The sequence below is a fragment of the Opisthorchis viverrini genome, assembly GCF_000715545.1.
Source record: "Opisthorchis viverrini unplaced genomic scaffold opera_v5_161, whole genome shotgun sequence".
Classification (NCBI taxonomy): domain Eukaryota; kingdom Metazoa; phylum Platyhelminthes; class Trematoda; order Opisthorchiida; family Opisthorchiidae; genus Opisthorchis; species Opisthorchis viverrini.
Genome location: NW_008751815.1, coordinates 789633 through 802185, shown reverse-complemented (window position 1 = coordinate 802185; position 12553 = coordinate 789633). Strand labels below are relative to the sequence as shown.

At 44.9% G+C, this 12553-nt stretch overlaps 1 protein-coding gene across 1 annotated transcript in view; it reads left to right on the top strand.

Moving 5' to 3' along the window:
• The window catches only part of T265_07122 (hypothetical protein), a gene marked incomplete at both ends in the record, with an annotated part of 5135 nt that extends 2932 nt beyond the window's left edge, over positions 1–2203 (top strand). The window contains one exon of the mRNA XM_009172565.1: positions 2118–2203. Coding sequence (XP_009170829.1) covers positions 2118–2203 — 86 coding nt within the window. The remainder of the gene's footprint in view (positions 1–2117) is intronic.
• Positions 2204–12553: the final 10350 nt, after the last annotated feature.

Sequence of the window (12553 nt, the reverse complement as noted above, 5' to 3'; positions counted from 1 at the left end):
CACTCTTTCGGACCAGTTCTCTAGACGTTTGTGTGACAGACTGGAGGCACTGAAAGACCCAGACCCCTCAGGTTGAAGCTGCAGTATCTCCACGAGTGGGATAATCCAAAACCCATGATCTTTGTGCTGCTACGAACCAATTGTACTTTTTGTGTACCATGCATTTCCACCCTGTTCCGTTATACACCATTGTACCTTTACCTTTGACTTTACACCTCGTATCCGAATTTCTACTTTTGTTCGCTATCGTGTTACTCATAGGTATCACTCTGTTTAGGGTTAAACTTTTGTGTTGTGGTCTCCATCCTGAAAGTGGACTTATCCTGTGTTGAAAAGTCGAAAGACACTGTATAGCTGAATCATTACCAGTATGCATCTCACAGACTGCTCGATGGGTTCGAACCCCCACAACATTCATAATAGGAATTCCAGCACTACACTTCAGCTTCGGGTGGTTTACCGGCGGCATATAGACGGCACAAAGTGGCGCTCAGTTTTGTTTCTGGAGATCTGACAGTGCTTTTCATCTGGGTCGTCCAGAGTGAATTTTCCTGTCCTAGGAAATCACCTTCTTGGGTTCGGAATCCGTTCTTCTTTGTCTGTTTTGTTCTTGAGTTTGATCCGCTTTTAATCATTTTTATATGTGGATAAGCACTTGGTAGTTGTTGTGCTGTTCTGACGACCTTGTTGATTTGGGTTCACCTTATAACCAATCCAGTGCTGATCGCTGTATTCCTACTTCCTCTCATCGTTTCTGTCAGCCAAGGTAACCATCACATCTCATGTCGTAAAGAGATGTCGTTGACTCACGAGCAACCTTTTTCGATCGTTTTGGTCTCTTTGCCACTCCCCACTAAGTATGTACTAATTCCACATACCCAAGTGTTCATGGCAATTCACTACAGATCTGTTTGGATGAAATGATCTATGTCACTCCTGTCTGAGAGTTGACCTATGCGATGAGCGTCATCCTCCCGTCAGAACTCATATGCATGAGAACACCTGTGGGTGTTTTGTTTTCACTGTCTATTTTATATTAAAAGGTGTCCATATCAGCATACACACCAACCAGTTCATCATCATCATTGTCAGCTGTAATAACCGCGTACTCGTCGTACAGTGGTTTTAGCTGCCACAGTTTCGTTCACCGATGATTTGGGAGGGGGGTAGGTAGGTGCGCATAGCTCCTTTTCCAACCCCCACACTTGACAGCTCACCAACCAGTTATGTTAATCAGTGTAAATCCCTCTGCTTGACCTGTAGTAACGAGTTGTCTCACTTGTTTACCACTGTATTTTTACCAATTTCCAAGTACTTTCGTTGGTTATTACTGGCCATTTGTAACTGCTTGCCAGTCTTCGAACCGTGATGTCAAGCCTATTTGTCTGCTTGAAAGAACACTGAATTTGTAACGTTATCCTGATGAAATGAAAAGAAGTGGGGTAAGCGTTGTGCTGAGGAATACTTACAAAAAAGGTGTCACTCTTTAGGGCTGGGTAAACTGATTCCGGAGTTTCTTAAGACATAGGCATTTGGAGTCTGCAGGATGAAGCGATCGGAGTCACCCAGATATATTTTTGACGAATATATGGGATTGGTTAACGGGGTTATTCTATCTGTCAAAAAAGCCACGTCGCCACTGTCAGAAACAACCCAGGGGGTCGTTCTTAAGTCGCACACGGGATACTGTCCATCTGCGTGTCCGTTCACCATCCATTCAATGGACGTGTGGGTGGAAGTCTTGGCGTGTTAAAACAGAGCGGGATTGTTTAACCGCATTATCAGGAAGGTGAGATTCCTGAAAGCAACCTCAGAACGCCCGGAACCTACTGCTCCACCAAAAACTCAACAGGAAAACCGGCAAGCATCCAGGCCAGTCAATCATTCAATCAATTCAGCAAAACCTGATGAGTGTTCTTGCACGCCACAGAAGCACGACCGAATGTGACCAACGTCCAGGCTTTCCATAGAGGCACGATCGATGTTGCTGGGTGTTCATTAACGCTTATCAAACAGCCTGGATCAATGTCAGAAAGTCCCCTTTAAATAGCGTGGGGCCGTTGTAGCTTTTGCTTCCCGCACTCCACGCACTCACGCTCTCGCACTTATTTGTTCAGAGTATAACGGTTCTGTTCCCTTCTGTGAGTCTTTTTTCTCCGGCATTAGGCGCTGGAGCGGGTCAGCACCAAATACCACAGACTGACGAATCAGCAGATATAATACACATTCGTTGCTATCAGACTTGACTTCTGTTGCGTAGTCTCCTGTTGCCAGTAGCAGACCTGGATGAGACCGTCCCGATCGTGTTTTGTTCCGGAGGGTGGGAACCGAACAAGTTTGCTTGCAAGTCATCAACAATTGGGGCTTGGTCTTAGGTCGTGTTAAAAAAGAATTGGATGAATGCCAACCCAACTTGTGGAATAAACAAAGTCTTCACATTTTGTTTTCAAAATCAGCTGTCAGTGGAGTGAAAATGTCCCCCCCCCCCACAAGTCTCGAAGCGGACTTATAAACCAGGAGAGTGGAGAATTTCTGATTGACCAACAGCCTAGATTCTATCTGCTAAGATGGCACCTCGGGGAAGGGGATACCGTTCGTTTTTGGAGGGATCGCACTTGTCTGGCGGATATTGGTGTGATGACTTCCGTTCGGAGGGATGTCTTTTGAAGAGTGACTTGCCGTTGGAATGTTGCACAAAATGGAAGGCAAGTGGCAATTCGAGAAGTGTGAGAACCACATAAATAGATGTTTCTTCGTTTCACAGCACAAATCGAGTTGATGCGCTCTTTCGTCACAACAAGGATATTCTACGGGAAGTTTGAAATCACGTGGCTTAGATGAGTGTGGACGTTGACTGGTAGTCCCCTGACTAGTATTTAAATGTCGAATATCGTAAGTCTTCTGTCCAATCTGTCCTGTCGATTGTCACTTGAAGGGTTTGGAATCTGGCGGGTGGCGTCGGCAAATCGTAATTTAGAAAAACTGCCCATCATGCCCCCGGCCTCCTCTACTGTTCAGTCGACCTTAATATCTCTCGAACGGAGTTGTAACCATATATCGATGGATCATATGTGCAGCAGGTATCCCATACAAAAAACAGACTGATCAGCAATCGTGCAAAGACAGGACTTTCGCAACTATTTTTGTGGCTGTGCAGGACTACAAATGCATTGCTGCATTATGCAAATGAATACCATATATGGACCATAAGATTATGGGGACATTCTTCGCCACCCAGCACGTGGTGATGTGATTGTCCGTCCCAGAGCACTGCCTGCTGTAGACAGCGTTTCAACTCAGTGATGGTTGGCTCAGGGAAATAAGTAAGTATCTTATTCGAATGCGGAAGGAGGGTAAATATATGCTGGGTTGTTGATCTCAAACAATTTGGACATGACGGGACAAGTCATCAATCACTGTAGAGAGATCTTGTGGTTAGTTTTAACTCAGGGTTCCTTGTTCAAGTAGACATGGATCCTGTCTAATGGTGGGACTCCAATTTTTATTTGTGTATCGACCGAGTTTGTTGATTATTCAGCGAGTATTGTATCACCCGCAGACAATAAGTTATAGATAATCGTTCAGTAGTAGCGCACTTTCGGTGCATGGCTGCGATGCCACCCAAAAGATGCACGGGGGCTGAGATACTGCCAGGTTGTCCAAGCCCAGACAAGGGAAGTCGACTTACAGACGTCGGGTTCGAAGCACGGACCTTCCGGTCTGTAACCACTGAGGCATCTCGCCTCGCAGCGGAGCTCAAGCGGTTCTTTTGGGAAACTAATTAGTGCCTCATTTACAGGACAGTTTCAATGTTTCTGCGATCCTCAGGCTGCAAAATTGATGCGTTTTGTCTGCTGATATCCACTAGGTGAACAAATAAAGGAATACTGTATTCATGGGGTCTGATAACTAGCTGAAAAGGCGGTCTAGCCCTCCCTTGCTGATTAACCGAAGGGATTTGGTGAGAAAAACTGTAGTTACATTCTTGCAGATGAGAAACAAAAGCGGGTTGAATCACATAAGGAAAACACTCCCGCGGGTGAGATGACACCCTGAACTACCCTCGGAGACTACTGAATTGAGTAGCAGCGAGCTCCTGTGCACCAGCGACAGCATCATGAGAAGGAGCGAAATGCGGAGAGTATTAGCCTGTCTTGTTTGACCTCTGCTTTGCGTTCATCACTGTCTAAATCACTTGTTTTGTCGCAATTGTGCTAAGACAGTTCCTTCTTCACGTTCATATACTGGCCCGTCTCAACATCCATTGGTGAAAAAAGAATATAAACCCATGAGCTCGAGGTAGCTTACTGGTCAAGGCGAGGACTTACTGACAAGAAGGTTCGTGGTTCGAACCCGAACTCCGTATGTCTACTGTCCTTGTCTAGGATTGCGCAACCTGGCAGTATCTCAGCCGTCGTGCTTCCTTCCGCATGGAAAGGGTGTTGCAGCTAGACGATTAACGTTACTTTCGTTACATTACTTCCCAGGGAGGGGGCGAATTTCGCCACCAGCACTTGCTTGTTACACACCAGAAGTGAGGCACTGTGGATATCCAATAGAAAAACGCTTTCGGCCTTGTGAATTTCTATTCGGTCATCTGGTCTTTGCTCAAAGTCACGTTTCTTCACCCAACCCTTTGACTCTCCTCATGTGTGCTTCATTAAATAGCCCTTTTCCGAGAAATTGGGATTTCTGTTTTATTCACTGAATTTCTTTTCTTCTTGGATACCTCAACCGAGGTACCCCAAAGAAAAATGAAGAGCGCCCGTTTATTTGATCATTCAGTGTCGCCGGGTAAACAGGTTGCTTGAATCCAACACTTTTGAACGCATGCTTTACGTATGTGTAATCTGATATGTTAAACACGACAGCTGTGATTCTCCGTGGCCCTGTCGGATTAACCTCGTGCAGTTCACCGAATACTATCGTCGGATCAACCAGATAATTTGTACTCATCTGTACATAACCCTAACTAGTTTCGACAACCCTGTTTGCCAATCAAGAAAGTGCTTGTCCAGAAACGGGCTCAAGTAAGGTTCTTGTTGCCCGGCCTATACGGTGAGCAGGTAGACCGGCTTGCAGAAACAGCTGAGCAATTTATTTACAGTCACATCACTTGCTTGGACAATTCTCCAGTTCTGCGGCAATCACTCAGGAGAGACCATATCAAAGCATTGGATTCGAGCTTCACTTTTAGTGAGGCCCTGACTCGAGTGAAGTGCCTCTTTAGGATACTCGTAGTATTGATTGAAAACCTCCAGATGATCAACTTTCGATAATTCGCGAACAAATACCCGCCAAAATATCATTGCCTTTTTAGGCAAACGATGCGGGAAGCTGATGGATGAATGGTTCGGCTGTTGGGACAGGCGGTTTTTGGAAATATAATTGTCTCGACACTAAAAAGCCAGCTTACTGGAGCCCCTATATATTTTCATGTCTAGCCATAGTGAGTTTCCTTTATAGGACCTGGTCAAAGCATTTTGTTTTACAAGGTTTCTGGGCCAAAGTTGCATCCCAGCCGTGCCACTTTTGAATTAATAAGAACAATGGGTGTTCAGAGTTTGTCGACTTATACATGGGTGTAGCCGGACGCCATCTCATTTCGTTTTGCGGGAGGCTTATCATTGGCGGGAGCAATGTGGACCGGTATATCACCCACACTTGGCATTCAAGGTCACATTGTGCCCCACAAACTTTGGTCCGGACCCGAAGGTACACCGTTTTGTGTTTCGCAGATACTTTCCAAACAGCGGGGGAGACACGGATGCACATTGTCCGTAGCACTTGAAGAGAAAACCAGTTGTATAACCTGGAACGTATCGGGGCCGATTGGATGGTCATAGTTTCAGAGAGGTTTGGTAAACAATCGATGTGTCGAAAGCACAAACATTCGGTGGCCTTGCGCATGAGACACGCTGGAACATCAGCAAGATGTCTACCAATTGCTTGTCATCGGAGCCTGGACCGGAAGATTAGTTTTTTAGTAACGGTTGTCTTGAGGCAACTGAGAACTGAACGAAAGTTAATTTTGTACTGGAAAGGAATTAGTGGTAGGCGTTAAGCACTGAGGAAACAATCGGTTGTCTTGTTAACTTATCTTGCCTTAGGGTTCCCGTGAAACCAGTAAATCATGCAGCTGGCCGTTTTACATGTTCCCACATGTTTATTCTTTCGGAACTACTGACAAACTAAATCGACCTATATGCACAAAAGATCATGGTGTAACGGTGGTACTACTGCTGGGGAGGCACGCCAGTAGTATGTTTTGTTCTCGTGAATTCGCTTTGCGTCTCTTGAAAAGGGAGATCTGTGGCGAAATTTGTGGGCTCGCTTTGCAGCATTTGCTTGGATTTGAGCAATGAATGATTGGAGTCAATGAATATCCAGGAAAGTTCAAGAAGACGCGTTCAAGAGAGGACGGGTGTCCAGTTTTTGTAAATAAGATGCAAATGAGAGTTTTGCTTCCCTGTCCAATGGTCTGTAACTGGTCAGTTGGCATTCTCTAATAAATAACTCTGCAGCGAAGGCCTTCTTCCTTTCAGTGGTATAGCCGAATGAAGTAGGAGGTCTAGGTTAATAATGTGTGATTCTGGCAGCTAGTGTGGTTGACTCCAAGCAGGCATCGATAGGTTTCATGAATACACACACAACACTTCAGAGATCTGCTAGGGACCCTTCTTTTATGCGTAATTTTATCCAAAAATATCACAAGTCCCTTAAACTTCATCCAGTTTAGTCTGCAAGAGTCAAGATGTGGCATTTCAGCTTGTCTTGGTGTATCTGGACCAGTACGATCTGGTACAACAATAGATGAAACGCTTTGGGCGGGTGCTTCCAAGATGCAATCGCGATGAGGCTGTTTCATCTTGGAATGGACACGGAAACGAACCACAGTCTTTATCTTCTGTACTCTTTTAAGAAACATTCAACTTAATGTGGGTATTTTACTAAGCGTAAGCAGATAGGCTATTTTTGTATAGCTTTTATGGAAGTATCCGAACCTGTTTACATTTCGTGATCCGTTGTTATTCCCCATAGTTTTGTATGGCTTACGTGTCGAACGGGTAATGCTGTGGCACGCTTTGTTGTCCCGATTCCCTTTTCGTGGGGTACATTCATCTGCGGCGTCGAACTGTGTGCAAATGTACACTTCTTTCGGTTCATTCCAGTACAACGCCACACTTACGTCAACCGGTGGTCACGTGTGAGCAGGCATCGATTCTACTAACCGAACAGAGGAGAAACTGCTTTGGAACAGTCATTTCAGCTCGATTAAACGTGTTCAGTGGCCTAACGAGATGTAACGCCTCCCCTCTGGTAGCAGGCGCGGACAGGTCGGTCAGACAGTATTGCTATCTCACTGTGCGATTAGCCGAAGCTGAACTATCGACCTTGGACTATCTTGGAAGCCGCAATTGGGAGAAAAACACAGCTGACAAGGTTCAAAAGCTAAATGATGGGTAAACACAGTAACGCAACTCAAGTGCGGTGGGTACACATCCTGATGTTTCCTAGTCCGGTGGAAACCTCATCACCAATAGCCAAAGCCAGTAAAGAAATTGCAATCTATTGATTCAAGGTTAGTGTGGACAGAATGAATCACGTCTTTGGTTCTTGCAATATCTTGTTCAGAATTTGAGCTGTCGCTAAGTGATAGGCCGATCGAACGCGAAGTTCTGCTTGGATTAGATTGCTTAACCTTAGAGATTTTACTGCAGGTCGCTTAGGTAAAAACGACAACTGGTCACGTAAGCGGTTAACTCAGAATTATTGAGCGGAACCGTTCGACCAATCATGTTGAGTGGGTTCAGTTTTTCGAATACGGCCTCTACAATCGATCTCGATTCACTCAACGCTGTGGCCCAAACGCAGGGGAGCCAAAACTGGTTCTGTAGTTCTGTTCGCAAAGTTTGGTAGCTGGGTTGGAAACGTTTCAGTAACAGTCGTGGTGATATCGTCAGTGCGGGATGAGTCGACATTGTCACCTCTATTGATGATGAAACGTCCGCAGTCCAACTGCCAAGCTCGATACACAGACTAACAACTGAGCGTTGAATCCGAATTACCTATATGCAGCAACATTGCCGTAACGAAAGTGATTTAGCCACTTTTTACTTGTCATAGCTTGAAGTTTGATCACGGCCTTGAACAGCTAGGACTCAAGGTCAAAAGTCAAGCGCCCCTCGAACAGTGTACTAATCACGTCTTCACGTGATGTAGAGGGGATAAGTACAATTTCAGCCCCTCAGGACAGATGAAACAGTCTCTCAGGATCGAACTGGAAAATTACCTCTCAAGCTAAGTATACATTCGGCTGAGTACGCGCAATCTACAGACGTGGCAGTGTCGAATAAGACCATCGTTTTAGCTCGGACAGGATTAGTCACACCTACGAACATAACGTGCCCATACCAATGGACAGTGTCATGAAGAATGTTATGGAATTTCCTGCAGACTGTGCTTAACTGCAAGGTGTACATACGGGATTAACTGAAGTTTCGGTGGGTGCTTGTTTCGCTTGGATGGCATGCTGGCAGACACTGTTCGTCATCCTCCTCTTTCACTGTCTGGTAAAGCAGGGTCGGTTGTGGTGGACGTCCACTGAACCCACAAGTTTTTGTTACTGGGCCAGGAATGATTTGATTCCGGATACAACAAAGTCTCAATCACCTGCTTTGACAGTGTTGTACGTCCGTGCTCTGATGCATCGTCTGCTAGCCAAGGACACCCATTTTCGAAGCAGCCCACCGTCTTGTCTTGTCATTAAATGTCAGCATGTGCCATCCGTCACCATGATTTAAAAACGACCTAGGAGCTGTCTGGTTTAGACCACAACTGCCCCACTCTCATCAAACTTACGAAGTGAGTGAGCGGTGAAAATGTGTACAGGGCAAACAGGTCAAATACGGACTCAATGAAAAAAAGTTTCCTTGGAAAGCTACTGCCACAACTAAGGTTGGCCAGAGTGCATGAAGATGAACGAACGGCGGTCAGCCAACGACAAAGTTTTGAGTGACCAGGAAGTTTGTCGAATAACTTGGTGAGATTCGCCGCAAAACATCGTTTACATGGTTGATGAACAGAAGACACCTGTCGTCGAATCTTGGGTACATTGATTGATGGAACAATGTGCTGTGGCAACAGACAAGATCGAGCCGCTAAGATCTGACCTCTGGTTTGCTCATACGTTCCTAGCCAGAGGCACCGTCACCTGTAGTTTTCTAGGGGTCGGGGCGGAAGAGATGCACTCGACTGGACGGAGCAATATCGGAAACCATGAAGGTGATTAGAACAATCAGTAGATGTGCGCCAGCCTACCTTACGTGATTCTTTAATTTTCGTGCTCCCTGGCTGTCGGCAATAACTACTGCTAACACGTTGTTGAACTGACTATCCTAATGACAGCCTTTTATTTTCCGGTTATTTCGGAAATCGAAACAACGTCTCAAAAAGCTATAAGCATCAGAAATGCGAATTTTTCGTTCGTCTAAGGCGTCTAAACGTAGGCGCTACTGGTATAACGGCGATACTACTGATGGGGGAGGCATGCGAGTTGTATGTTTTCTTGTAAATCCCTTTGCATCTCTTGAAACGTGAGATCTCTGGCGGAATTTGTGGGGTCAATTTGTGGCATTTGTTTGGATTTAAACAACAGTTAATGAATATCCAGGAAAGTTCAGGAAGACACGTTCAATGAGAAGATGGATATTCAGTTTTTGTAAACAAGATGCACATGAGAGTTTTGCTTTCCTATCCACTAGTCTGTAACTGTTCATTTGGTATTTTCTACTAAGTAACTCCGCAGCCTTCTTCCCTTCACTGGTAATTCTGTCCAAAATTGATTGACTTGTGTTGCATGTTGGAAAGTTTTCGAGTGCCACGTTGATCTTGTTGTGTATGAGATCTTTCGTTTTTTAATGTGTCCACGTGGCTACTTAATGAGGTCAAAACCGGTCCAAAATGAATGTTCGCCTTTTCTGAAAACGTGAAAACAAGTTAAAGCCAGGAGATTTATTACGAGGGAGTCAAATAGATACAGATTTTAAATGAATTCTATTGTGTTGGTTGGAACCGGAGATTTTGGAGCAGTAATCGAGGTTTGATGGCCAATCAATGAGGAACATGGGTTTAATCAATAAATGCTGTCACCCTAACGGCTAGGAGAATATACCATAGATTGTACTGTGCTTGGTTATCAGAAAGCAGTTGGCAATGGGCATTGCAAATTCTGGTATTCAAGCGACAGTTTCATGCCTCAGTTCTATGGGCCTTTGTCTATCACTCTGAGAAATGCTTGCCTATATGTTCGTGTGAAAGTCTCGACGTAATTACCGTTCTAACCGCAAGTCAGACTGTGTGATCGACGAGTTGAGAAAGTGGCAACATGATCGCGCTTGACTGGTAAATTCAGAATGTACACTCAAATAACTCTCGTTTGAACAATTGTTCTCCTGTTCTGGTGCAGTCATCATTATGTGAGCCTACACCAAGGGGGGAAGTACTGAACTCGAGTTTCGTTCTTATTAGAACTCATCAGTAGCACAATTCGTTGGCCGTTCCGGGGTTCGATCTCCGCACATCTTTGGTAGGGACTCACGAAAATGATTAGGGCAGGACAAGACTGTTCAAACGAGAGTAGTGTGAGTGTGCATTCTACAAATCCCGCGACCATCCTCAATTGATAAATTTATTGGCTGCGTCGTGGTTGTATTCTTCAAGTCCAAATCGGACCTCATCAATTTGATATGGGTGTCTTCTGAAGAAAACTTTCCAAACTTTCAGAACGAATGCTTTCGGCCGCACCAAGTCCTGGATGGAACAGAGCTGAAGTTTGTGGGGCTGCATAAATCATCCACTCGGAGAATAAGTGCGGTCAGCGATAAGCAAAATACCGTCCACAAAGTCGTTGTGGTGACTGTGGCGAGCTGCAATCGCTAGGCATGAATTCACACCATAGTCTCTTGTAAAAGAACATTGGCACAAAACGTCTCAATATCAATGTCTCTGAACTTAGCGAGGCACAGTCTGTCACACTGACCAACCGAAAACTACCTTTTGCATGTTTGGGCGTTAGAATGCTCCGGGTCTGGCTTAGGTTATCAACAAAATATCCGGTGAGTTTATGTAATATATGATTAGGATAGAACATACCAAAACAGAGGTCTTTTGACTATCCCCTCTTCATGCATACATCAACCGTTGGGTGAACGTTTCGGTTGGAAAGCACTATGAATCTCTGGCTTGTTACGTGGTCACTCAGTCCTTTGTTTCTCATATTTTTTTCTAAATCGGAGGCCCTTTTTCGAAAGAGGGAATAGAATACCACAGTTGTCCGGGATATTTGGTGGCAGATGGCAGTTTCAACAGATCTGCACTCACGTCAGTCCCGTTTGAACTGCCCTCGTGGTATACTTATTCCAACCGATTCGCTTTAAAATAGGAGGCAGAGACCATTTGAACGACGATTCTCTCCAATGCAACGAGGTGTCCCATCGCGGCTTAATCGACGCATCAATAATGCGCGTGAACAGTATTCAATTCGGAGAGGTTTGGGTAGCTCACAGTTGGGAAGGGTATAACGCCACTCATCTTTCACTGACGATATCAAGGCACGTGGCCACATATTGACCGGCTTCGCGAGTGGCGACTTCTCTGATGGAAGTTTCACTCACCCAGTGAAATCACTCTTCCTCCGAGCTTTGTATAAACTGATGGTAGTGTGAGAAGATATGGCAATCCACAAATGAGGTTTCATCCTGTAAGTGGTCCTGAAAAATCGAGATGAACAAATGTACATTTCACGAACCCCCAGGAAGTTTCAGATCAACAGCCTCCAGACTGGTAGTTTGTCCTGCTTTTGTCAGTCAGTTGATTCGCCTGTCAGGACTCCCTAGTCAGGTGATGCCAATCATTCTCCGTGCTTGCTAGGCTTATTAGTTGAAGTTGCTTGTACAATTTGTGAAACTTGTTAACTCTGTTCACTAATTTCGCGGTGGTTTGGCGTTTTTGCACATAGATGATTTGCTCTGACTGAATCTAGAATTTGCCTGCAGGGTTAGGATCTTTAAGTGAGCTTGCTTAATCGCTTGCTTAAAGCTACTGATTAGTAGCATTAGTTTTCAATGAAAAATTGCGTGGTTTCTCTCTACCTTGGATGAGACTTTTTCGATAGTCTCTTTGGAATCGTCTCCAAAAGCGATAAACTTCTGGAAATGTCTACCAAAGCCTGTCAATTTTTAAAGTAAACTGAATCGTATTCACCCCGTTGGAAGAAGTATGGAACCACCATAGAAGTCATCTTTACAGAGAGTCCGGGTAGGAAGTGGTGGGCTTTTCCTTGAAGAAACACTATTCAACAGATTGCTGGGAATTCGTCGATCCTCCTCAATCGGTTCCACTCTTACTGAAGCTTAACAAACGGGCAGAGTCCCCGAATTTTCGTCAACACTATGCTCGATTTAAACCCAAAGAGTACGACATTCTCCAAGTACACTTTGGTTATAGGGAAAGATTCGAATGAATCTCAAATCAGTCTCCCAGTTGCGAAGTT